General features: G+C 37.6%; 3 protein-coding genes across 3 annotated transcripts; 2 read left to right on the top strand and 1 right to left on the bottom strand.

Moving 5' to 3' along the window:
• The first annotated feature begins 359 nt into the window (after positions 1 to 359).
• gpr155a (G protein-coupled receptor 155a) lies at positions 360 to 9,930 on the top strand. Its single transcript, XM_059343027.1, has 15 exons — positions 360 to 1,136; positions 1,889 to 2,288; positions 2,627 to 2,795; positions 2,907 to 3,062; positions 3,750 to 3,833; positions 3,949 to 4,069; positions 4,162 to 4,246; positions 4,543 to 4,633; positions 5,167 to 5,344; positions 6,494 to 6,583; positions 6,740 to 6,870; positions 7,311 to 7,406; positions 7,485 to 7,549; positions 7,682 to 7,819; positions 8,456 to 9,930. Exons 1-15 carry the CDS (start codon positions 674 to 676, stop codon positions 8,649 to 8,651), a joined length of 2,463 nt encoding a protein of 820 aa, XP_059199010.1. The 5' UTR covers positions 360 to 673; the 3' UTR covers positions 8,652 to 9,930.
• A 245-nt stretch (positions 9,931 to 10,175) lies between these two features.
• Positions 10,176 to 15,114, bottom strand: scrn3 (secernin 3). Its single transcript, XM_059343028.1, has 8 exons — positions 15,018 to 15,114; positions 14,008 to 14,180; positions 13,688 to 13,869; positions 12,655 to 12,854; positions 11,451 to 11,663; positions 11,188 to 11,350; positions 10,909 to 11,089; positions 10,176 to 10,797 (listed from the first exon to the last, which is right to left on the bottom strand). The coding sequence occupies exons 2-8, from the start codon at positions 14,161 to 14,163 to the stop codon at positions 10,636 to 10,638; spliced, it is 1,257 nt and encodes a 418-aa protein (XP_059199011.1). The 5' UTR covers positions 14,164 to 14,180; positions 15,018 to 15,114; the 3' UTR covers positions 10,176 to 10,635.
• A 916-nt stretch (positions 15,115 to 16,030) lies between these two features.
• Positions 16,031 to 23,071, top strand: cir1 (corepressor interacting with RBPJ, CIR1). Its single transcript, XM_059343605.1, has 10 exons — positions 16,031 to 16,195; positions 17,377 to 17,471; positions 18,360 to 18,433; positions 18,571 to 18,584; positions 18,743 to 18,795; positions 18,896 to 18,944; positions 19,408 to 19,528; positions 20,932 to 21,038; positions 21,352 to 21,437; positions 21,866 to 23,071. The coding sequence occupies exons 1-10, from the start codon at positions 16,124 to 16,126 to the stop codon at positions 22,584 to 22,586; spliced, it is 1,392 nt and encodes a 463-aa protein (XP_059199588.1). The 5' UTR covers positions 16,031 to 16,123; the 3' UTR covers positions 22,587 to 23,071.
• The last annotated feature ends 1,540 nt before the right edge of the window (positions 23,072 to 24,611 follow it).

Raw genomic sequence — 24,611 nt, 5'->3', positions numbered from 1 at the left:
TCTTGTCACGAGTTTGTAGTTAGCTTCCTGGCTAACGGCTCCTCCAACTGACATTTGACTGACACATGGTACGTCAGGAGCCATTCAGAGGTGAGCTCATTTATGAAGTCCACGAGGTTTTGGTTCAAATTTGTCAACTGCCTATGCATCGTTTCTGTCTCTGTTTAGCATCTTTCTGTCTGTCCTTACATCACCTGCATGGCTCCTTTTTCTCGACACAAAGTTGGCTATCAGTCTGATTTTACCATTTTTACCATTTATACACACAAAAAATAATACACAAAAAATAATAAAACTACAAAACAGTCTATTTCTATGTAAATTAAAAATTAATAGTTTTCATTTTAGAAAGAAAATTTACATATATATATACATAAAATTATTACTGTAAATAAAACGTGTATTTTCAATTAATAGCTGGACTCCAGAGGGTTAATTGCCGTATTTATGCTGAAATTGTGCACATTAAGCATTGCTTATTGGCTGTACGGTTTACAATTTGTCATTAAGTCTGATCTGATGATCGTTTTACGTAGTTATCTGATAAACGTTACCTTTGCACCAACAGCTGTAACAGCTAACTACTTTAACTCCTCCTTTGACTGTGGCTTATTTCCCTCTTCCGGTGTCCCGGCAGTGAAGAGCAGGACATTAACATGACTGCAAACCAGGCATGACAGGTGACACTGGAGGGATGATCAACATGATGGAGCAACTGGGCAGAAACAACAACTTTTCACATGGGGAAGAAGACCCTGACCCCTCCGCTCTCTCATCCTCCAGCATGTCTATTGACAAGCTCTTACCGGCTCTCCTGGAGTGCTTTGGGATAATATTATGTGGATACATCGCAGGGAGGGCAAACATCATCACGTCCACCCAAGCTAAAGGATTGGGGAATTTTGTGTCCAAGTTTGCCCTCCCTGCACTGCTGTTCAAGAACATGGTACTGTTGGACTTTGGTAACGTCATCTGGCCATTCCTGTGGAGCATCCTCATCGCCAAAGTGTCTGTGTTCTTCATTGTCTCCATTCTCACGTTGATAGTTTCCAGTCCTGAGAGCCGCTTTAGTAAGGCTGGGCTTTTCGCAATATTTGCCACCCAAAGCAATGACTTTGCTTTGGGATATCCTATCGGTAAGTATAACGCCCTTAAGCCTGCCACCCACAGTGCTTTTCATTCACTGCTGCAACAACTAATCATGCTGTCCTAATGTTTGCCCATCCATCAAACCAAAAGTATAATTATCCATGTGTTAACACTGTAGACTACCTAAGCAAACTGGATTTCACGGCCCACACTTATTAACATTGCACCCATTCCAAAAATGTTCCTTAAAAAAGTCTGATAATTTCTTAGCAAAGTGTGATTCAATATTTTGTACTGCAAAAATATAAACATATCTGACCATGCTTATGCTCAGCTACTTGGGAAATGAAAATGTATACATGAAATCCGCCAAAACAGGCGTAATTGTCAAATTTTGAGAGGGAAAAGAAATGTAACTGCACACCATTTGTCTCTTTACATGTTTATTTAACTTAGGCTACTTTTAATCTTTGCAGGCTGTTATTAAATAAATAAACATACCTAATTACGCATGATTGAATAACTTCAGCAGTATGATTTCAGCAGTTGTTCCTCATTAAAGTGTTGCAGAATTTATTGCATAAGCCATTTCTCTTTTCTCCACATATGATCATCAAGTGATAACGTTTCCAAAAGTATCTTTTTTGTTTCATTTCACTTGAAACTTTAGTTCCAAGAACTGCTCTCTATTTTGAACACAATGTTGTTAACTGCTATTATGCTGCATGCCCCAACAAGTCAGATGTGCCAAGCTGACTTTGTTAATATTGAGCCCATTCCTCTTCATATTTCTCCACAGTTGAGGCCCTGTACCAGAGCACATACCCAGAGTACCTCCAGTACATCTACCTGGTTGCACCTGTGTCCCTGATGCTTCTAAACCCCATTGGCTTTGCCTTGTGTGAGATCCAGAAGTGGAAGAATCAGGGAAACCACCAGCAGAGAAAAATCGTGATAGTGGGACATGTACTTTTACAGGTCCTGAAGAACCCTATAGTGTTCATGGTTGTCATCGGCATCATCGCCCATTTTGCCCTGCACCAGACAATTCCTCCCTTCATGGCTGAATTTGTGGATGGCTTGGCCAACTCTTTTGGGGGAGCAGCACTCTTCTACTTGGGTCTCTCCATGGTGGGACAGATGGGAAAATTAACCAGATCCACAGTCGTGACACTGATATTACTTATTACAGCAAAACTGTGAGTGGAACATTTTTTTTTACTGCACCTCTGTTTGTGGAAAAGGTGATTTAGTGTTATCATATGACCTCTTTATAAGGAGTGTAGAGAGTCAGCAGGTTGGAGCTTTGTAAAATGCTCCCAACATGTTGTTTTGTGCTGAGGGTTTGGGTGACTCAGGCCTTTCTCAGACCACAAGTCTTTTACCAAATGGATGACATGTTAAGAGTTCTCAGGAGTGCATGGCATCATAATAGCTAGTGTATATAAATATTTTAGTAGCACTGCATTTTTCAGTGTAGTGTTAACTAACCCCTCAGATAATGGTTCTGACACCAGCCTTTTGATTTGACTTTCAGGTTGCTGATGCCGCTGATTTGTAAAGATATGGTGGATCTGCTGGACAATAGCAACAGCAGCACTTCGAACCATTCAAGTCTCTCCAATTATGCCTTTCTTTATGGAGTGTTTCCCACTGCACCAAGTGTGGCCATCTATGCTGTCTATTATAACGCAGAGCTAGAAGTTGTGAGTTGCTTACATCTACCTGCCAACCTCCTGTCTCTCATTCAGTTACAGACTATTTTAAAAAAAAATGTATAACTCTGTTTCTAATTGGGTTTTTTTGCTTCCTAACAGGTAACCTCAGGGATGGTGATCAGCACTTTTCTGTCAGCTCCAATAATGTACGTTTCAGCCTGGTTACTGACAATGCGTTGGATGGATCCTCAGCTGTGGATGAATTCATTGCAGAATGTCAGCTTTAACCTCAGCATAGTGAGCTTGGTTCCACTGGTAAGTTTTAACCAGAGACTTATGTGTGACTAGGGACAGCCCTAAGTGTGTCATATGTAAACTTGTTGTTGGCTAACGTTTTATAACTAAACTTTTATCAGCTGGTTCTATTGTTTATTTTGTGTTTTATCTCCGCACAACGAAACTGAGGTCAAGGAAAAGTTATGTTCGGCTTCATGACTAAAAGCAGTTTGGCCTGCAATATTTTTAGTTTGTTTAGTTTGTGAGTAAATGGCACAATTCACTATAATAATGACACACTCATCTGACAGAAACGCAAAATGTGGCTTCTTGTTAAATGTTCGAACCACTGTTGACATTAAAAGAGTCAGTCATTGAGAGGATGTGGGGGCAGACAGATGCTTTACAGACTTATAGATCTACTTCCTCATTTTTCCCTCTTTCAGCTTATCTCTAAGGAACCTGCAACTTGTGGTTATAAACAATGAATAATCATTTTTATTATGATAAAAGATATTTGTGTTTGCATTCTGCAGTATCTTGTACTTAATTTCTTTATGTTTAGTGTTTCTCCCATTTTGTTAAATATTGTCACACTTTCCTTTATTTTAAATATATATAACCAGCCATGTTTAATATTAATTGCATTTAACATCTGTGCAAGTCTTATTGTAGGTGAGCTTGTAGGTAGCTGGAATAATTCAGGAAATGTGTTTTCTCTGACAGGTGTGGACAATCGGTGTCATGTTTTTAAGTAAGAAATTCAAGAGGCTACCTCACATGTTCACAGTGAACCTTTTCTTGGCCCAGGTGAGTACGCTTGCACATACTCTCTAAATTGATTTTTTTATTGCATTAATTAAACTGACAAGACCTCTAGTTTCACATCAGTAAATATCTGCATTTGTTTTGGTGTGGTCTCTAGTTTCTAACTTGCACTGGGATGATTCTGTGGAAATTTGTGGTGAAAGAAGACAACTTTGTCGGGCAGGTCCTGACGTTCACATTATTATGTACCTCACTCTACAGTACCTTTTTTTGGCCAGGTATGCTGTGTGTGCACATTAACCTCAAATTACACTGCATTAATTTATCTGATTTTGATTGCTAATTCTGTAATACATATTTGTCGTTTTAGGTCTAATAGCACTCTCTCTTGTGCTTTTGAAAAGCTATGAGGATGTGAAAGTTTCACCAGCTGTGTTTGTCATTGCTGGCTGGGGGTGAGTCACTTTTAGGAAGAAGAAACACAGAAATGAAACTCAGCTAGTTTTTCTGGTCTACTGACTCAAAAATTGGAGCCACAACCAAAAACCAGGAAACCTACCCTTAAGTAGAACTGACCAGTTTAAAAAGGAGGGTGATCTCACAGTGGTAATGACACCTCACTTGAATGTAAATAATCAAACAAACTCTTTAGATTCTTCCAGATTTAATCTGCAATTTGGTGTTGTTGAGCTGGTTCACATTTTTATTTTATTTTAGTGCTGTAAGTGACATTTTGTCTCTATATTAACAGGGCTCCAGCCTTAGTAACTGCTGTGTTACTCATTTCTGGGGAGAAACTTCCTGACACGATTGACCCAACATTCTTTTACGGCAAATCACAGGTAACAACAGAAGCGGAAATCTTTCCTGTTTTCTGCCAGGTGCATTGTGTAATATCTGGCCACATGGTTGAAACTTCAAATCTTGCCTTAACTTATAACAGAAATGCCAAGTGGTTACAATACAGTGATTCGATCGACATTTTTTAGTCCATCCAGTCTAAATTTACAGTCATCAGTTATAAAAATAAAAGCCACTATCTAAAAGCAGGTAAGAATGAATAAAACTCGACCGAACTGCTAAAATTCAGAGATTCAGTCAAAATAACACTTCTATGTTATTATCTTCACGTGTGCTGTCGACCAGGTGATATTGTAAGACTGGACAGGCCAGGGCTAGCTGGTCAGCGTGATCATTGCAGTGGATATCTCTGCAACAAAATACACAGATGCCTTTGACATAATGTCAAAACTATTCATCACAATCTATTGATAATGTTAGCTCATTTTTAGGAATGTTTAGAACTAAATTCTGGTTATATGTTACACAGGGAATTACTTAAGGTCTGCATGTCTGTATGTGCGTTTTTTGACAGATAATCTGCACCACAGTTGTAGTTTCCCTCAGCATACTGCTGGGAGGTTGCTCTCTTGTGTGTCTCAGGAGAGGAAGCTGGGACCACAGTGACCAAATCCAAGAGGGAAATTCTGCAGAGAATCTTGAAGACCAGAGTCTGTTTGAGCCAGTCACCCCATCAGGAGATCTCAACAGAGGTAGTTTCTCTTATTTAAACCATTTAACCGAGTTTTAATTTTGTTTGAATACACATTGACGACACTAGATAAATACTGGGTTACCAAGCACAACGGTTTGGTGGTGCTTATCACAGCACACGGTAATCACCGGAGCATACACAGGAAGTCCTAACATCTAAAATGCTTTGTCAGTAAATACTCACCTTGAAAGGAACAGAAGAGCATTATCAATAATCCAGAGCCAAGACTAACTCTTATCTAAGTCGTCTGCTGCAAACTGCCACGTAGGCAATGCAACTTCTGTATGATGTTCTTCCCCCCACAGATCATTTCCAAGTACATGAGTAAAAAAAGCCTCTACAGTTACAAAAAATGCTAAATAAACAAAGAAATAGCAGGAAGAAAACCTTTTGGGTGTCATTATCTGGAGGAAACATGATATCTGAAGTTCCTGATATGTTCAGTTAATTATTTATAGTAAGGAATGCAACACATTATCTCTCACAAACAATGCTATTGAAACACATGACTGTGATTTTATTATTGAGCCTAGCATAGTAAAAGTTTACTTTTATAAGGAGATGTCAAGAGGGGAGTGGTTGGATTTATTAGTCTATAGTTATAATAGATGAAAACCAGTTCTGCAAGTTTGTTTTGTTGACTGTCCAATTCTTGTACTTTACTTGAGTATTCCCATTTAAAATTAATTTACACTTATACTCCACCATATTTGAGAGGAAAATATACATTCGTTTGACAGTTATCGTTACTTATCATGAAAAAATATATACGAATATGATACGATGAGGTACTGTGTTACTAATCTACCCAGTGATATAAAACGTATTTAAAATGGGATCATATAACATTCTATCCTAACATAACCCTTTTTATAGGTGCCATTATGCAAACTGAGTACTTATGGTACTTAAAGTATGTTTTGCTGATAATGCTTCTTTAATTTTACTGAGGTAACATTTTGAATTCACCTCGACTGGATTATTTTTTTTAAATTAATGTATTTCTACTTTTACCAAAGTAAGGGATTTGAGTGCTTTACTTGTATTCCTCATATATTGTATGCATGGTTTGCCTCCAGTGTGAACTGGGAGGATATTTCAGTAATATGGTAAATAGTCACTCTCACTTTTATCTTTTTGTTATCAGCGTGCCTCATATGTGAATGTGCGCCACCCCAGCCCATGCCTGACATGATCATCAGCACGAACATGAACAACACACCATCCACACTCCCAGGTACTGTATTCATAAGCAACTGACATGCAGTTTAACCATGTAAAAAACCCCAGTAAATAAAACCCAAACATATCAGTACAGAACGACAACAATCATTGAGAAATGTAGTTTTTCTCCACAATATTACTCATATCTCTGTTGTGCTGCCACCCTCAGGTCTGTGTGAGAACAGCTGCGAGTCCACAGACTGCCTGCTTGTCCAAGTGGAGGAGCTCCAACAGGTTGCAGATAGACAAGTGGCCCGTCATGTCCTCTTGTGTTTGCTTCTGACTGTCAGCTTGCTTGCTGTGAGTAAACCACCACCTTTCACTTTTACAGTGACATGAAGTCAGCCTTACTGCCTGCATCATTATATTTAGTGCATCACAAACCAAATCAGACACAAATGGCTGAGCCGTGTAATTTCCAACTCACTCACTTGATCGGTGGAAGCCTTCTCCAAAGAAAATCCTTATGTTTGGATTATTATTTATTGGTCTTAACAGATAAGAAATTGATTAAATAAGACCTGTAAATACCAGTAAATTTGTGGTGTGTGGTTAATGGTTTTCTCTTAATCTAAAAAATGTAGAAAAGCCTGTAAATACGCACATTTTATTTAGGCAGTTCAGCACACATACATTTATGTCACTGTTCACTCAACTGGTTGTTTAAGTTGGTTCCTTTGACAGGATTTTGTAGTTTTACATCTCAAACATAAATTTTCTCTGAATTCCTGTAATGACAGAACCTGTCCAGCTGCGTGTGGTTGCTCTTTAACCCAGTTCCTGGTAGACTCTACTTGGAGTTGCAGTTCTTCTGTGCTGTGGCTAACTATGGGCAGGTTTGTGTTCCAGATACCAAGATTTTAATAATTTATATTCACACAGCACCAGTGTCATGACATGTTTTTTGTCACCAGGGATTTCTCTCCTTTGCTCTGTTTGGCCTGGACAAGCATCTGATTATACTGCCATTTAAAAAGAGGTGAAGAACATTTATGATACAAAACTTTTTATATGCATGAAATACAGTATGCACTGTGTATTTACATATACTATGTGCACACTTCTTTATACTCAATACTTTCATATTTTGTTTTTGTTGAATGGTGTTTAGGTTATACAGACTGTGGTACGGAAAGAAGCTAGAAGAGCAGCCGCAGACTGATTTACCTGAGGAAATTAGGATGACCTGCACCCAGTTCACCAAATACCACAAAGACCAGTGTTCTCATGACATTGTCAAAAAGAGAAGGTGAGAGCACGCCGTCCTACTCACCGCTGCTCTGGTCAGAGGTTGATGATAAAATGTCTTAAATAAACATCTGTGTGAAGAAACACTTTCTAGTATGTATTTACATTGGACATTACTTAAAAAAATGCTTAACCTTTATGTATCATACTTATAGCATTTGGGGTCTATTTGTTTCTTCTGTCCTTTCTTGTAGCTATCCTAAAGGGCAGAATGAGAAAGGTTTTCCTAAAAAACTGTCTAGACACAGATATAAGCATTCTTAATCATCACTCATGACCCAGTGTGTGGTGGTGTCTGTATCTGCAGAGACCCTGCCCTCTCCCCGAATTTTCTCTTTTCATTTTACTGTGCTCGGGACGTTTCTGGGCAACCCCCAGGCCACATCATGCAGTGTATGTGGGCTGGACAAAAAACAAAATCCAAGCACAAATATAGCAATTTGGCAAAATGCCAAACAGGTAAAACCTGTTCCAGAACAAGAATGAATCTGGGATCGGCTTTCCCCTGCTTGGGCAGCACTGAGGAGATAATGGGGAGGAGAATATTTTATTTTTCAAATTGCAACAGACAAATACTACTCATTCTGCCTTTAAAAAGTCAATAGACCATTGGGTGAATGTTTCCTGTTACTTTCAGGTGTGGGAAGAGGACTGTGGTGGACTGTTTTCTTGGGTGTGAACTTGTGGAGTGGCTCCAGCAGGTAGGCCTGGCTCAGGACCGCGGAGAGGCGGTATTCTACGGGTCACAGTTGCAGCAGGGTGGTGTACTCCAGCACATCGGGCAGGAATACGACTTCCAAGACAGTCGCCTTCATTACCGCTTCAGAGCATAAGACATAAAGTCCACATTTCTTGTTTTACCAAAGGTAATTGGCATTTTAGTTGAGGTCAGGCAACATGAAGAACAATACTGACCGTAACCTATCCAGATTAAAAATTGTGCTTGCACTGCCATACTCTGAACGTACATCCCGTCCAGCACTTCACAATGCAGTATTGTGCAGCATATTATCCTGGTTGGGTGCTGGAACAGACCACAGCAGACTGTGATGTTGGGTTTGTTCACTAGTGTAACAGACTTCAAACTTTCAAACCAAAGAGGCCAAATGCATCGTGTGGATTTGGTCTTAAAGGGAATTATTATTATTATTATCTTTTAAGTAAAATTTCTTATTTTTTATTTTAACATTTAACTTCTCAAGATAATTGCTGACATCTTGAGTTGCTGAAACATTGCTATAACAGTCAATCAGGAATATGAGCTGTCGGATGATCATACATGCACAGTAAACCTCCTGTTTAGCCACTTCAACAGAACCATTTATTTTGAGTTAAAACCTAAAGTGGGATTACTTGAGATGGCAGTTATAATCCATCAATGTGCAGATTAGATTTTAACCAAGAAGTATTTTCACTGATGTCCATAATGGACAATAACCATTTTAACATTTGTCAGTTTCGCTTGCATGTTAATATGGGACACTGCTAGTTTATTTACATTTCAAGCTGTCGGGTCTGTTTGACTGAGTTGTAGTGACATCTCTGCATGCTTTAATCTGCAGGGAAGTTGGTTGGTAAAATATTAACACAACTGAAAAGGACTAATGAATAAAACTACAAAAATAATATGCATTTCTAAGAATAACATAATGAGCATTGCCAATCTTCAAGGGTTAAACAAGGCTTAGCTGCTTTTTTAAAAGACTTTTAGGCCTTTTTATGCAGTCTCAATACATGCACTTTGACTTTTAGTTGTTTTCTTTTATGCTGCGTCGGAGTGCAATGCAAAAAGCTGCCTTCAAATAAAAAAAATTCTATGTGCAGGCAAAATGTTCCACTCTTCTGCTGAATGTATTGTCCTTTCCTGGGACACTTCAGAGTGTATTATCACTCTTCTACCAAAACCACTTGCCAAAAGAAAAAAGGGAAGATGTGGTTAAATCTGCATCCTTTTTCCATTAATTTATCTTTTGATTAAGTTAGTTCCACCAGTTAGTTAACTGGTGTTGTAGAATGGAGCACGAGTAGCTTTGATGACCAGCAGTTTAACATGACTTTGCACTGATGTAGAACAGTAGTTACACTGTAACCATGGTTATGTTGGACAACACACGGATTCAACAAACCACTTGCCAGTTTGAAGGGGGGGATCTTAAAGTTGCAATGAAAATGTTGAAGTTGTTTTTATTAGGTTTTAAAAGGGACAACAAAGCAAATTGCAACTTGAAAATAAAAATAGTTATGACTGTTAATAAGTGATAACTGTATGAAACTCAGACTGTGAAAAGTAATTGCTAAATTACATTTTTTAAATGCACTGGTTGGTGTTTATAATTAACTCAGTCGTGTAGAGAAAACTGGTGTGAAAATGGTCTTTTTAATGAAGAAAATACTTGAATACAGAGTGCAGCACACAAACTGTCAAAGGCTGCATATTTATGATATGGATTTGTTTTAAAATACATGTTACCGAACCCTCAAATTTACAAGAACCTGCTGTAAACCCATTTTAACTATGTTTAATTGCCACATTTTTATTGATACTTTAAATATCTTCCTGTATAACAAATGAAATGTATCACATGATGAATTTGCTCCTTCCTGTATTTATGGTCAGTGATTTGATTCAATAAAGGCAACAATTTAGTCCATATTGTTCAACATGAGTATCCTGGGTTGCTTTATTTTTTTTACACAATGTTATTTACTTTTCAGTTGTGTTGTGATTTATTATACGAGCAAGTTTGTACTTCTACCTGACTAAAAGGTAAAAGGTCATATAGTGCTACTGTCACCCTGAAGACATGTTTTGTGGTTTCAGCTTTTTCCGTACACAGCCATCTCCTCCTTTACAGATTTTGAGAACAGATCTGCCTTAAGATCAGGTTCGTCAATACCATGTGAAAGAATCTCTTCCATCTCCGTCATCTTTTCCTTCTCCAGCTGCCTCATACTTTCCGTGATCTTCTTTCCTCTGTCCTGTAGACACGCACACAAAAACAACTGTAAGGAAACATTCAAGAGACAGCGGCCGCACAAAGTGGAATGGAAAATGTAGTTATATTTCAGGATTGAATTAAATTGTTTAACCTTGTAGGATTCAATGATGGCAGCCACCAGCTCATGTTTGACAAACAACTGGTGTTTGCGGTCAGGCTTGCTCTGGAAGCGGGGCTTCTTCTTTACGGGGTCATTTGGACCGTAAGTAGGAGAATAAGTCTCCTTCGTCATATTAATGTGCTCCAAAAAGATGAAAGGTTTGAATACAGACCTGTTGTGCAAAAGAATGACTTATTAAATCTTCATTAACTGCTGTCAAAATGTATTCAAAGGCTGCTTTATCAGCTCAAGTGTGATGAAGCGCCGTACCTTTCAGGGTCTGGAGTGGCAGTAAAATAGTGAACCCCTGGCAGAGCAGGATCCGTCGGTATCACAGACACCATACTTCCTGTCGTCATGAACATGCCCTCCATGTTGATGCCGCTCTCTTTATCCCTCAGGATATCCATCATTGTCTCAGCAGTGATGTGACCTTCAGTAAATAAAATCAACACATGATAAACAGCGGTAGAGCTTGTGTAAGTTTTTGCTCGTGCGTGTCAATTCTCCACAGTGAAGTGTGCGTTACTAACCATTGCTCTTTTCCAGCAACTTCTTCCCCTCGCAGTATCGGCTTCCAGCGGCTTCTATTCTGGCTGTAGTCGTAAAGGAGTAGACCGTGGCAAAGTTGAACTGAGTCTTTCCATCCCACCAGCCCTTGCTTTTGGCATATTCCCTCATTTCTGGATGTTCCTTGTCTATCTTAGTCGTTATGCCGTACTCGTTTGAGATGTTGCGATATCCACCTGGAGAAGGGTTAAACAAGATGATTAGCTACTCAGATTTAAACTAAGCATTATTTGACGATAAATAATGTGTTATGTTATCAGAAAACTAAGTGGTGATTCTGCATCTGTTTACTACTTCACATTCTTCAAAGGTGGTTTTAAATGCACAATATGTAATTTTCTGCCGCTATGGGGTCAAAGACAGAGATTGCTGGCTTTGTGAAGTAATGTGGAATTATGGGAGCCGTTCTTCTTCACCATCAGTGCAGTCAACTTCTCCAGGTTAGGATTACTATAATGTTCATGGTTCAGGAGGTTTTGCAACTGTAGCCCAACAGATACTGTGTTGTTAGGCCAGTGTCATTATTTGTATCTGAGTCTTTAAAAAAATCATGTTAAAATTGCAGAATTGTAACCAAGATATTGTACCGAGTAGGACATTTCACAGTTGAAAAATTAACTTGACAGCGCTCTCTGGTGGACAAACCACGTCATGATGACACTGATTGTAGACAACCAACATTATTATTTTGTGCTGGCATTTCTTGACATTTTTCAGGCAGCATATATACAGATACCAGTGTGTGCTTGATAAAACAAAATATAATGTAATGCAATTAATCTGTGTTGAAACATAATTGCAACATGTTTCAAACTTCCCCAGGTGCTTTTCCATAAGAAGCTCCAACTTTGATTTACCACAAATGCAAACATCCCACTCTTGCCTTATAGTTAACGCTTTTGGCTGCCAAAATTCATTTTTCAAAGTCAACTATTTCCCCCTTAATTTTAGAGGCATATCAGTGCCTCTAGAAATAAGTGCCTGCCTTTGTGCACATAATTAGCAGCTATTTTTTTCTCTTTTCTACACCGAATGGCTCCTTTCCATGTTTTTTAGTGGATTTAAATTATATTATACTTGTAATACTGTAACATAAAAAGGTGCATTTTGAACCCACTGCCTTGCATTTCAAATGGGGTCCTATTTTTGGTAATCATTTTTGATTACCTTCCACTCTCTCTGCTGCCCAGTGCTTCCCTGATGTTTCCAGTAGCCACGCCTCCTTCCTGTCTGAGATAAGGAAGCTGTTGTGGTAGGTGAAGCCAGAATCATCCTCCATGCAAGATCCTCCCTGGCCATATTTCACCAGCAACTCAGAAATAACATCCACAGCTTTCTCAGCTGTATTGGCTCTCTCAAGTCCAAGCCTGGAAAATCGCAGAGTCACAGATTTATGTTTGCTTCGTCTATAAGTATCTATGAATTCTGTATTCTGAACTCACAACTATAGGATTGGTTGGTAGTAGGGCAGCATAGCTCAATATATCATAGTAATCTTTCATTTTCTGATAAAAGCACCAAATTTGGCAAATTCAGACCCTGGTTGCTGTGGCAGCCATTTTTCAAAATGGCTACCGGCAGTTGATTAAACTTTCCTTTGCCATTGGGCCTACGCACAATAATGGACATAATCTAGATCCTATAACCTTGAGAACCAAATAAAATACTCACTCACACTTTTACAAACTTTTACAAAGTTATTGGTCATCTCATCGTATTATAATGTTATTATATATTGCAGGCGGAACATAGGAACGCCAATGGGTTCCATTTATTACAAAAACATGCAGAGGCAATCAACATTTTGTTGCATTTTCTTTAATTTTTTTTGTTTAAAAAATATATATTTCACTTGAACTTTTATGTAATTAATATTTGTGGTGTTGAAAACATGTAAACAGCAGCTTGGAGGCGGCCCAGGTTCTATCTACTTGTTACAGCTGGCCGCCATTTTCCAAAATGGCCGCCATGGTCATCATATTGCGAATATGCAATGGCCTAATATCTAGTCTTTTATTAAATATATTAAGCTATATATGTACCAAATTTGGTGCTTTTATCACAAAATGAACAATAGGTTAGCTATGCCGCTGCACTATGGTACTATGTTGTTAAATTTCCTTTGCACCTCAAGCTGCAGGTAGTTTTGCAAGTAACAGAGGCTTGGTAATACAAAAAAATGCTTTTATAGGGGCTTTACCTGACCAGATCCATGCCCAGAAGAGCTTCGTCACCATCTGCACTCTCTCTGCCCCACACTGCTTCATTTCCAATACACACTTGGTGCTCATTTGCACCCATTTCTGCACCCCACAGCCATGCTGGTTTACTCAACACAACTGCATAAGTGTGGGCAACCTGGTCAATCTCTATGTATGTGCACTGTTCCCAAGAGGAAGAAGATACAGTGGCAAAAAAACAAAGAGTTAATGGTTATCCAATGGCACTTTCACCAAAGAGCAGTCACAATGTGGGAAATTGAAGGTTGGAGGGCAATAACAAGCTGTCTGTGTCACCTACCTCAACTTTCTCCCCTGCACCATAGTCTCTGGCAGGAAAATACACCACCTCCTGGACTTCATCACAAGGCCTGTCAGAGTTCTTCCCAAAGATGATGCGTTGTTTCTCAGTGGAGGGGGGCAAAGCCACAAAGGTGTCACAGGAGGATGGGCGCATTTTGAATCACAAGCTTCCTGAAAGTGAATAGAAATAATTGATTGGGAAGGTTACTTAACTCATATCGTCACACTGTTAAAATAATCGCCTAAGTCATTTTTTGCATAAATCATCTCCTCATGACACCAGCCAACTATGGTAAAATCACCTACATCCTCAGTTAATAATAATCACTTCTTTGACAATTTGCCACATAGGCATCAGATAAGAACCCAGCAAAGAAGAGCTAGAGGGAGATTGTTCAGTTATCAGTTTAGTTTAGTTTATCAGTGTTTTATTGTTGACACTAATATTGGTAACGCTTTACTCTAAGGTGTCTACATAAGAGTGACATGAGCGTGTCATAAACATGACATGGGATGTGTCATGAACATTAATGACACTTTGAAGTAGTAACATTAATGCTCATGATACTTGTCATGTCATGTTTCTGACAGGCTTGTGTGACTCTTATGTAGACACCTTCAAAATAAAGTGTTACCATATATTGCTTAAGTCACAAAGGCATGTTCAAAAAAATTGCCTGATTATTTCTCTTAAGTTACAGAATTTACACACAGTGGTATTACTATGCCAATAGCCACCATTTGTTACATCCTTTTTGAATGAAATGATCAATAAATGTCATATGTTACACTTTTGGTGAAGTTGTGTTTCCTACAAAACTTGAAAAAATGACGATATATGACAAGAGCAAAAGCAACCAATGCACTTTACAACACCAAAGCACACGTCTCTGATATCAATCAGCTTTAGAGCTCAATGTCAAGTGTGCTGTTTAACGCCAAATAGATAGACAAGCTACAATGCATTTTAATGCTGCTACACTAATCACTACAACAAGGCAACCTTACCTATGTCAGCCAGTCCTACTGAGCTCTGCCACTGGTAGTTTCTAGTTTCATTTCTGTCTCCATATGATCTCACTGGTCACAGTTCACATCTCTGACACGGAAACACTACAGTCACGTGACCGGACTGAAGTCAGTTTTACATTTGTAGTTAGCCTGTCGTGTTGTACACTATGGTTGTACAGCATAGGGACATAATGGAAATATCATGACACTTCTCCCATTGTCACATTACATTTGTTAGTTCAATTTCTTGTCCTCATCCCAGATGGCAAATGTAGTTCTGAGAGCCGATAGTATTTGGTTAATAATAACATGCCATTTAATCTTTTATTTCCATAATTAAAATAGATAACGTCTTTGAAGCAGCTGTCAAGTGTTTCCCTTTAATAAGATAAGATAAGATGAGAAAAGAAAATATAAGATAAGATAAGATAAGATATAACTTTATTTACCCTGCAGTGGTGAATTTTACTTTTCACAGCAGCTCAAGATACAGACACATAGATATATGAACAGATATAAGAATAAGAGAATATAAAAAAATAACACATTAAATAACATAAATTTCTGCTATTTGGCATTATTATATATATATATATTATTGTGTTGTTTATTTTCTGAAAGTACTTTGCATTGTATATATTGCACATTGGAGAAAATATATTTTTGCATGTTAATAGGTTAAATAAGTTGTTGCATGTAGTGGTATGAACATCAATGAATTAATATATTTAAATATATGCGGAGATATACACATTAAGTGTAAAAGTGGTATATGATAGGAAAATAACACAAAAGGCATAATAATAACATGAACAAAACCAATTAAATTGTGTAGCTTCTTTATTTATATTTTTCCCAAACAATGTTGCTTTATGTTAATATATCTGGTGTGATTTGGTGGGTTTGTAGTCAATATTTAACGCATTAATGTATTTGAATGCTTAACTGACTTCAGACATTCAGCGGCTCGCTGTAATGCCAATATAAAACCATCTTCGTGCAGACTGATTTGTTTACATGAGGAGGAGGCTACGCTAACGGCTCCGTTAGCCAAAGTAAACGCTCCGCTTGTTCCACTCAGTGGACGTTAGAGGGTTTTAACCATGGGGAAGTCGTTTGCAAATTTCATGTGTAAGAAGGATTTTCATCCTGCGTCGAAGTCAAACATTAAAAAGGTGAGTGGTGGTTTGGCTACAGTTGGCGTTAATCTCAGGCTAACTAACGTCAGAAGACATCAGTTTAGCATGCTAGCAAACAAGCTATGCTAAGTATGTTTTGCCTCTGCTAGCCCATTTTGCTTCTTAGCAAGAGCTAACATGGTCCCCGTTGATAAGTATTTGATAGAAAATGTTGACCAAAGAGTAGTTTATCTGTATGAACAATGGAAGACCCGTCTAAAATGGCTTACACTGTTTATAGTCGGTAAAGTGTAGCTAAAGTTCAGCTAGTCGTAGCTAAACCTAAAGTTAACTTCAACTTCAGTTCACTGTGCTAGCAGATTGTCTTTAAAAGTAGGACCATGGTTAATATTCTGACCAAGTGTTTATGTGTATTAACTGATCATAAATGCCATAGATAAATGCTTTATATGAGTCAGAAAGCATAGTCTATTAAAATTGTGGCCCAATAAATCATGATACTTCAGATTACATTGGACTATTTTGGACTACACATACTAACGTTTTTACCCCATTCTGCCCTAAAATAGCTGATTGTTATTGTGATTTATCATACAATATGCACAGTACTATCTTGTTAGGATGTCACTCGTAGTATGTCCTTTTGATAAGAATTGGCTCTGAGCCCCCTCTAGTACATATCAGTCCAAATGTATATTGTTTATACACCTTACAACCATCCAAACTCACTTAAATACATTGTTTAAACAATAAATTACATGTTTATATGTTTAACTAAATAATTTGCTTAAGGCTTGTAGCTAAGAATGATTTCTCTCTCTTGATTAATGTATTTGTTACCTTCCCGTTTAATCTTTTTGTCTTTAAAATACATAAAATGATGTAAAATATCTAAACCAATTTCTAGAATTCAAGTATATACAATGTACTGCTACAGAAGACAAACTATGGCAGTAAATGTTAACATTTAAAATGCTGAGGAAATGTAATGGTTATCATAATTTATGATGGCTACTGGCAACTTTCAGTTCATCGACTAATTATTTTTAAGTTAATTCACTATTCATCTCCCCTCTAATACCCTGTAAGGGGAGGTTATGTACTTATATAAGTAATTATGTGTCAGACAAGTAATCCAACCAAAAATGTTTTTGGGAATGTATTAAGGAGTGGGGAGAAATGTTTGCACTAATCCTCCTTTTCACTTTTTCTTACAGGTATGGATAGCAGAACAGAAACTGACCTTCGAGAAGAAGAAGCAAGAAGATCTTATGCAGGCATACATGAAAGAGCAGGATTCCTACAACAACAGGTTAGAAAAATATACAGGTGATACCTTGTACCTTAAAGGAACACTCCACCGTTTTTTCATATTAAAACATGTTATTCAGTCAAGTAAGACGAGTTGATACAGACCTCTTGCGTCTCAATGCGTGCACTCAATCGCCCTGGTGCGCGGCGCCACTTGGCTAGCACTTAGTTTAGCCCAGTTCATTCATTAGGATCCAAACAGATGGACAGTTAGAAGCGACCAAACTCCTCCACGTTTTCCCTCTATAAATACAGCTACATAGTGCCGTCATGTTTCACAGAGAGGGAGGGGGAGAAGATTTTTCAGGAGTGATGATATTTCTGCACCGAGTCGAAGTGCTCCCAAGTGCTATTCCGCCATACATTATAGTTATCCTTTTTATCCGCTTAGAAAAGCGCCACGTTTTATTTTGTGTCGCCATACTTGGTCGTTTAACTACTCGTGTAGCTGTATTTAAATAGTGAAAACGTGGAGGAGTTTGGTCGCTTCTAACTGTCCATCTGTTTGGATCCTAATGAATGAACTGGGCTAAGCTAAGTGCTAGCCAAGTGGCGCCGTGCGCCAGGGCGATTGAGTGCACGCATTGAGACGCAAGAGGTCTGTATCAACTCGTCTTACTTGACCGAATAACATGTTTTAATATGAAAAAACGGTGGAGTGTTCCTTTAATAGAATTGCTCTTTTAAGATCAGATTTATTTTAAACATATATTTTTAGTTTATTAATGTGTATATACTGTGTAAATATCTTGCACTCAATATATGGAAAGCTTTTTATTAACTTAACATTACATTTGGTGACGTTTTCCAAAGACCTCCTCCAACTCACATGTTGTAAATGCTGATATTCACCATAAAAAGTAAACATGTTTTTTTCCTCACTCTCTAGGTTGTTGATGGGGGATGATCGTGTTAAAAATGGCCTCAACTTCATGTATGAGGCTCCACCTGGAGCATCCAAAGGTAAATCATCACTTAAGTCGATCAGCTTTGATCCCTAATAAATAATATGCTCAATTAAAAAAAAAACACCTTATTCTTAACAAAACTTAACATTTTAATACTTTTTTTTCCCATCAAAATGATCTTCTATCCTGAAGAGGAAACGAAAGAGGTAAAGTCTAACAAATTAACCTATACAATTCCCCAATATGTATAAATGTTCTGCATGTTGACTTTGCTTTACATTGGTTTCCACCAATTTATAACAGATAATAACATTAGAAGAGTTTACATACTTAAAGTCATAGTAAAAATGTGTTAATTTTTCAGGAGGGGGAAGAAGAGTACAAATTTGAGTGGCAGAAGGTGGCTCCTCGAGAGAAGTAAGTAGTTGATTTTCAAATGCAGATAAAATCTCTCTGCTTATTCTCAACTGCTCATGCAGAATTTGCATCCTTTTTAACTTTTAATTTTCTTCTGTAGATATGCGAAAGATGACATGAATATCAGAGATCAACCGTTTGGTATCCAGGTGTGTGATGATTTTTATTTATTTGAAGCATATGGACTGCACCAGTGATTATCCACCTGGGGGTTAAATGTAAGAAAGTCACAAGTTGATTAAAAGATTAAGAAACAAGGTGCCTGAAAATCTATAAATGAAACAGTTTGAGAAAAAAGTCACACTATGTCCACACTGAAGCCAGGAGTTGCCGCTAGGGGTCACATTTGGAAATTGATTTGTGTTTAAGGGTAAAAAGATTGGGAACCACAGTATGAAATGTACTTTGAATGCATTGCTGTGTATTTCAAACTTTCAAAAAGTAAATCAGAACTTGTCATGAATTAAAGTCAAACACATTAATGGAATGGATTTTGCTTAATAATAAGGTGTTGCCAAATAAAAAGGAAGATTAATTGGCTATTGTGCTGTTTTAATAATTATGTATACATTTCCACAATTTGCAATAATGTCTGTTATTGTTACTTTCCAGGTGCGGAATGTGCGATGCATCAAATGTCACAAATGGGGCCATGTGAACACAGACAGAGAGTGTCCTCTCTATGGGCTGTCGGGAATCAATGCCAGCTCTGTGGCTTCAGAAGAGGCAGCAGGTAGAGTACATACAATAATTGTCTGAAATAGACATTTTAAACTTCCTCCCCTGCTGTTCCTTTGTTGTTATGTGTGTAAACAACCACCACCATTTTATTTACAGAATTTGTTTTGATGCCATTGAATTAAACAGGAGTAATTAATTCATTGAAATAAGCATAGGCATATAAGCACAAAAATAAATATAAAATAAAAACAAGTGATACATTATTAATGCATCCCTTAAAGTTGAATTGATATGTGGACATTTTACTTGCTGATATTAACATTTGTTAGGGCTGGGTGATTAATCGAATTTGGCTTTCAACGATTATGAAAACAAGATAATTGAGATAAAAGGATTATTGTGGTGTATTCTGTTGGGCAATTATGCTCTTGTTTTGTCTTGTGTTATAGATCCAGGGCGTCCTGTCTTTTATAGTGGTGCGCATTTGCCTGTTACTGACTGGAACATATAGAGTATAGGTTACCAAAATGTAAAATGTATGTTTGGGAATAGGTTGTGGCAGTGCACTGTAACAGATTTAATTTGAGTTATTTAAGGTGTAATATATTTTTATTTATCATTTTTATATTGTCAATATGTTAAGGTGTTTCTCAGGAGGTTGTTGAAGTGCAAGAACATATTCATTTTAATTTTACTTTTAAATTATTTTATAAATTAATTTAATTTAGTAATATATTTTTTTACAATTTGTTTTTCATTTGAATAATATTCAGTTTAGGAAAATACACTACTTAAAAGACAAGTTTTTCTTAAAAGTCCAATAAAAACACAACTCTTACAAAGTCAGTAATTGTGTTAAATAATGGGGATTTCAATTTTGACCAAAATAGTCATTATGATTTTTGCCGTAAATGGAGCAGCCCTAATATTTTTATTAAAAATAATTGTCATTCAGTGGAGCAAACAGTAGAATAATTGTAGGTAGTACAAAAGAAGAAGGAGCCAGAATGTGTGTGCTGCTTGATATTTGTGGCGAGTGTGTTCGCTGCAGTCTGACTTTGCAGCAGGTTCACCTACTGTATCTTTCCTGTCGGGTTTCAGCTGGAGCTCCCAGTCTTGAGCTGATTCTGACTTCTGCAATCAGCGAGTTGAGTAGTAAAGTAATAATGTTTACCCTGGGAGAGTCCAGTCAGTGCATGGTGTTGATGGTGGAGTGCTGTAATGGTCCCCCTCCTGTGCTGGGAGAAAAAAAATGTAATTATTGTGTATTCTGATTCCCCTAACTGCTGCTTTGGCAGAGAATGATATTGTATGATTTGCTCAGCCGGAAGTGGAGTGAGTTGATTTGATGTCCCATTCTGTTAACAAAGCCGCCCCGAAATTCCCACTGTGGAGATAGTGGTTGGCATGGGTTTGACATCAATGGGACTCTGAGGCTGTGATTTGTGCTAACAGGTCCGTCGATGCACCCCTCGGAGTTAATGGCGGAGATGCGAAACAGTGGGTTTGCCCTGAAAAAATGTGTCCTTGATAGGAATGCTACTGTTTGTGATCCATCACAGGTAATTGTCTGTCTCTCACTCCCATCTTTGCACACATAGAATGATATACGAACACACACACATATATACTCTACCCTTCAGGGAGGAAAATCTAACTATATCTTTGATACGTCCCCAGCATGTAGAAATGCTGCAGAGGAGACCGTTATTTAGTTAAGCCAAGTGAACAGATTTGATCAAATACATTATATTATTGTTCAATGGTGTTCAGCTGATGTATACAAATATAGGTGCCTTTGAGAGTCATATTTATCTGTGTGTTGTCCTTTTTTGATTTGAATTACATTTTTTCATGTGCTGTGTGCTTTTGCAGGATTTTGTTGCCAGTGAGGAGGAGGAAGATCCTGAGGTTGAATTTCTGAAGTCATTATCGACCAAGCAAAAGCAGAAACTCCTCAGGTAAAAAAAAAAAAAAAATGTACCACAACTTACAAATCAAAATTAATTAAAGCTTAAAGGAGTAGGGCAAAATGATTGTTTTTGTTATTTTGTTAAAATATTTTAAGCCTGATATTGATTGAAATTTTGAAAAATGATCTGATGAATTACTGTGATGCTTTGTTTTAAATATATTTTAAAATAAAAAAACAACAACAACCTGTATTTGTAGATCAGTATATACTGTATATAAAAGGTGACAAAAAAAACATATAGTTTAAAAAAAAATCTGATTATTACATTGCTTTTATGTTGTTTCACATTTTCCCTTGTTCTTTTTAATATTATTAATATTTAATATTAATAAGACTTTATTATGTTAATTTTATATGGTTATCCGCTACCTTGCTTGAGAATGTTAATTGAACATTTGCGTTCCTATTTTACAGAAAACTCGATCGGCTGGAAAAGCAGAAGGCCAAGAAAAAGAAGAGCAAAAAACAGAAGAAGAAGAGCAAAAGAAAGCACAAGAAAAAGCATGAGAGTAGTGACAGCTCAAGTGACTCCTCCAATAGCAGCAGCAGTAGTAGCAGTAGTGATAGTGACAGTGGCTCAGATTCAGACAGCCATGGCAAGTTCAAGAGCCAAAAGAAAAAGAAGAACAAGAAAAAAGATTCCTGTCGGGATAACAGCTCTAAGAGCGAGCGGAGAGTCAAGAGTCAGAAAAAGGCCTCCTCTCATAGAAGCAGGTCACCGAGCCCTCACACTGGACAGAAGCGGCCTGAAGAGGAGTCCGGAGATTATAGACAAACAAGGACAGAGAGGGGAAGGAGCAGGAGTCGGAATCGCAGCCCAGAGAACAAGATCAAGCTGGAGGGAGGTCAAGAGAGAAAGAGACACAACAGCAGGGACAGGCAGAGACCTAGCAGCTCCAAGTCTGGCTTGGACAGAAGTAGGAGCCGCGAGAGAGGCAGGGAGGACAGAGGTAAAGACGGGCGTCACAGTAGAGATGGTGAGAGGAACAGAGGTAGCACAGATGGAAGGAGAGGCAGAACAGCAGATGGGAGGAGCAGAAGCAGGGAAAGGAGGAAAGAAAGGGAGAGCAGGGGAAGAAGTAGGAGTAGGGAGAGGAGAGAGAGAAGCCAAGACAGAGCAAAAAGAAAGCACTGACTGTTTTTCCCCTTCCCTCTTATAATATTGGACAAAACCTGTTGAATGTTTGTTTTTTCTTGCAATGACTGCTTTATAGTATTCTTGGTAATCACTCAGCCTCCCCCTATTTTAAATAGCAGATATTATGCAGCAGGTCCCGTGTTTGTCCAGTAGAGGGAAGCAGTCAACAGAAAATCTGTAGCTGCAGCTCATTGCACGCATGTGTTGTCTTGTACTGTATGTAGGGCTCTAAATTAATTGATTACCATTGGAAGCAATTTACAGCTATGATCCGCTGATGGGAAAATATTGGACTCATTTAAATGGTCAGTTGGCCGCTGCAAAGACTATTTCTATGGCAGCAGTTTTTTTTATTATCTTGCTTTCATTATTGTGTCTGTTTGGGAATATCGACATTGTAAGATGTGATGCTTAGCCGGCTGTTAATTCCTAAAAAGAAAATCTGGACTTTTATTTTGTGATTAAAATTTTAACCATCTCAATTTAATGCGTTTGTTTTGCGATGAATGGAAAAATGGGCTGTAGATTGATTGCCGCCAGTGCAATCCCACTTAGTACTAAATTGTCTTATATCTGGGCACCTGATAACAAATTATTACTATTATGCATTTATAAACTCTTTTACTTTTTATTTTTAATATAATATATATTTTAGGCCGGTTTCCATGAATGAATTAGCACAATGTGTGTTGTCACTGAATTATTACTAAAGCTGTGAAATCCGTCCTGCTGTGTTTTTGCGGGCGTCAAACAAAACAAATATGATTTCTGTCCAAATATCCAGCTTGTAAATAAAACATAGAAGCGATGTTATTATTTATATTTATAAATATGTTGAAACATACCCGTATTTTATATTTCAATATGGGGGAAACCGAGAAGAATAAATAATAGAAAAAAAATATTATTTAACCTAAATTCTTTTCTCTTTTTGTTCACAATAATTTTAGGCCTAAAATTACATATTTCATTTGACAGTCTTCAAAATGTAGACTCGATACACAATTTTAATATAAATTAAAAAATATATAAATAATTACATTTTATCTGAAAACAGATCGCCTTGAATTTTTAAACGTGCCATCTAACAGCTCTAATTTAAACATTTTTTTAAACCTTAAGTGTTGCTTCTAGCTTTTTATATTTGGAAGAAATTTAAATTGGCTATGTAATTTGGTAGTTTTCACTATGTGGCCGTTTCCTTGAAGCCGCTGTTGCACAAAAGGAAATGAAAATAATTTCCCTCTATTGCCTTCTGGTCAATTTAACATCCTCTTGAAAAAAAGAGAGGGTGTCTGGATGAGATGCTTTTCCCTGACGTATTCCCAGTCCTGGACTCACGCTGTAATTATTCCCCGGCTTTTTCTTTGAGAGTCGGACGCTGCACTGGGTAAGCACAAAGAAGTCAGGGAGCATCCTTGAACCCTTTCAATGCGGGGCCACTGATATTCAAATAACATGCAGGCACCGTTTGACTGCGCTGAGCAAAGAGCATTTCAAATTCAAACATTTGCATGTGACTCTTTGCCCCTTCTTTTTCTAAAGTTTAAAAAACTGTTCCCAGAACATCTATGTGGCTTCTGGCAAAGAGAAAGACGCCATATCCTTATTCGCGCTCCATCGATTGCTATGCAAATGAAAGCAGTTAATTTGGACAATTAGAATAAATATTCAGGGACCTTTGTCGTCAAACCCCCTTGGAAACCCCCCGATAAAGTGAAAATGAACAAAAGATGTCTCGGAGATTAATTAGATATTTGATAAGACACGAATCCCTAATCGCAAATACAAGACACATGGGGCTGCGATGTGCTCCAAGTCATAATTAATACCATTTAACAAGATTTTCATTTGGGCATGAAATGTTTTTTCCGGGGCATTAAACATTGATTTATTCCATAGGGGAAATTGTGAAAGTCAATGTATTATAGGTGATTTTTAAAAAAAAAAAATAGCCTCACGTTTAAAATAAAATTCTAAATTAAATTAAAACACTCAAATTAAAAGCTAACATATTTCAAC

Source organism: Centropristis striata, chromosome 10 (genome assembly GCF_030273125.1).
Source record: "Centropristis striata isolate RG_2023a ecotype Rhode Island chromosome 10, C.striata_1.0, whole genome shotgun sequence".
Taxonomy (NCBI): Eukaryota; Metazoa; Chordata; class Actinopteri; order Perciformes; family Serranidae; genus Centropristis; species Centropristis striata.
Note: the sequence above shows the minus strand (reverse complement) of the source record. Positions and strands in the feature narration are given on the sequence as shown.

Excerpts from the sequence above, each read along its gene's own strand:
- gpr155a (XM_059343027.1), top strand. The coding sequence starts at position 674 with ATGACAGGTGACACTGGAGGGATGATCAACATGATGGAGCAACTGGGC. Across the intron at positions 2,796-2,906 it reads ATAACGCAGAGCTAGAAGTT|GTAACCTCAGGGATGGTGAT; the intron begins GTGAGTTGCTTA and ends GCTTCCTAACAG. Across the intron at positions 3,834-3,948 it reads TGAACCTTTTCTTGGCCCAG|TTTCTAACTTGCACTGGGAT; the intron begins GTGAGTACGCTT and ends TGTGGTCTCTAG.
- scrn3 (XM_059343028.1), bottom strand. The coding sequence starts at position 14,163 with ATGCGCCCATCCTCCTGTGACACCTTTGTGGCTTTGCCCCCCTCCACT. Across the intron at positions 11,664-12,654 it reads GGCAGCAGAGAGAGTGGAAG|GTGGATATCGCAACATCTCA; the intron begins GTAATCAAAAAT and ends ACCCTTCTCCAG. Across the intron at positions 11,351-11,450 it reads GTTGCTGGAAAAGAGCAATG|GTCACATCACTGCTGAGACA; the intron begins GTTAGTAACGCA and ends TATTTACTGAAG.
- cir1 (XM_059343605.1), top strand. The coding sequence starts at position 16,124 with ATGGGGAAGTCGTTTGCAAATTTCATGTGTAAGAAGGATTTTCATCCT. Across the intron at positions 16,196-17,376 it reads CGAAGTCAAACATTAAAAAG|GTATGGATAGCAGAACAGAA; the intron begins GTGAGTGGTGGT and ends TTTTTCTTACAG. Across the intron at positions 18,796-18,895 it reads AAGGTGGCTCCTCGAGAGAA|ATATGCGAAAGATGACATGA; the intron begins GTAAGTAGTTGA and ends TTTCTTCTGTAG.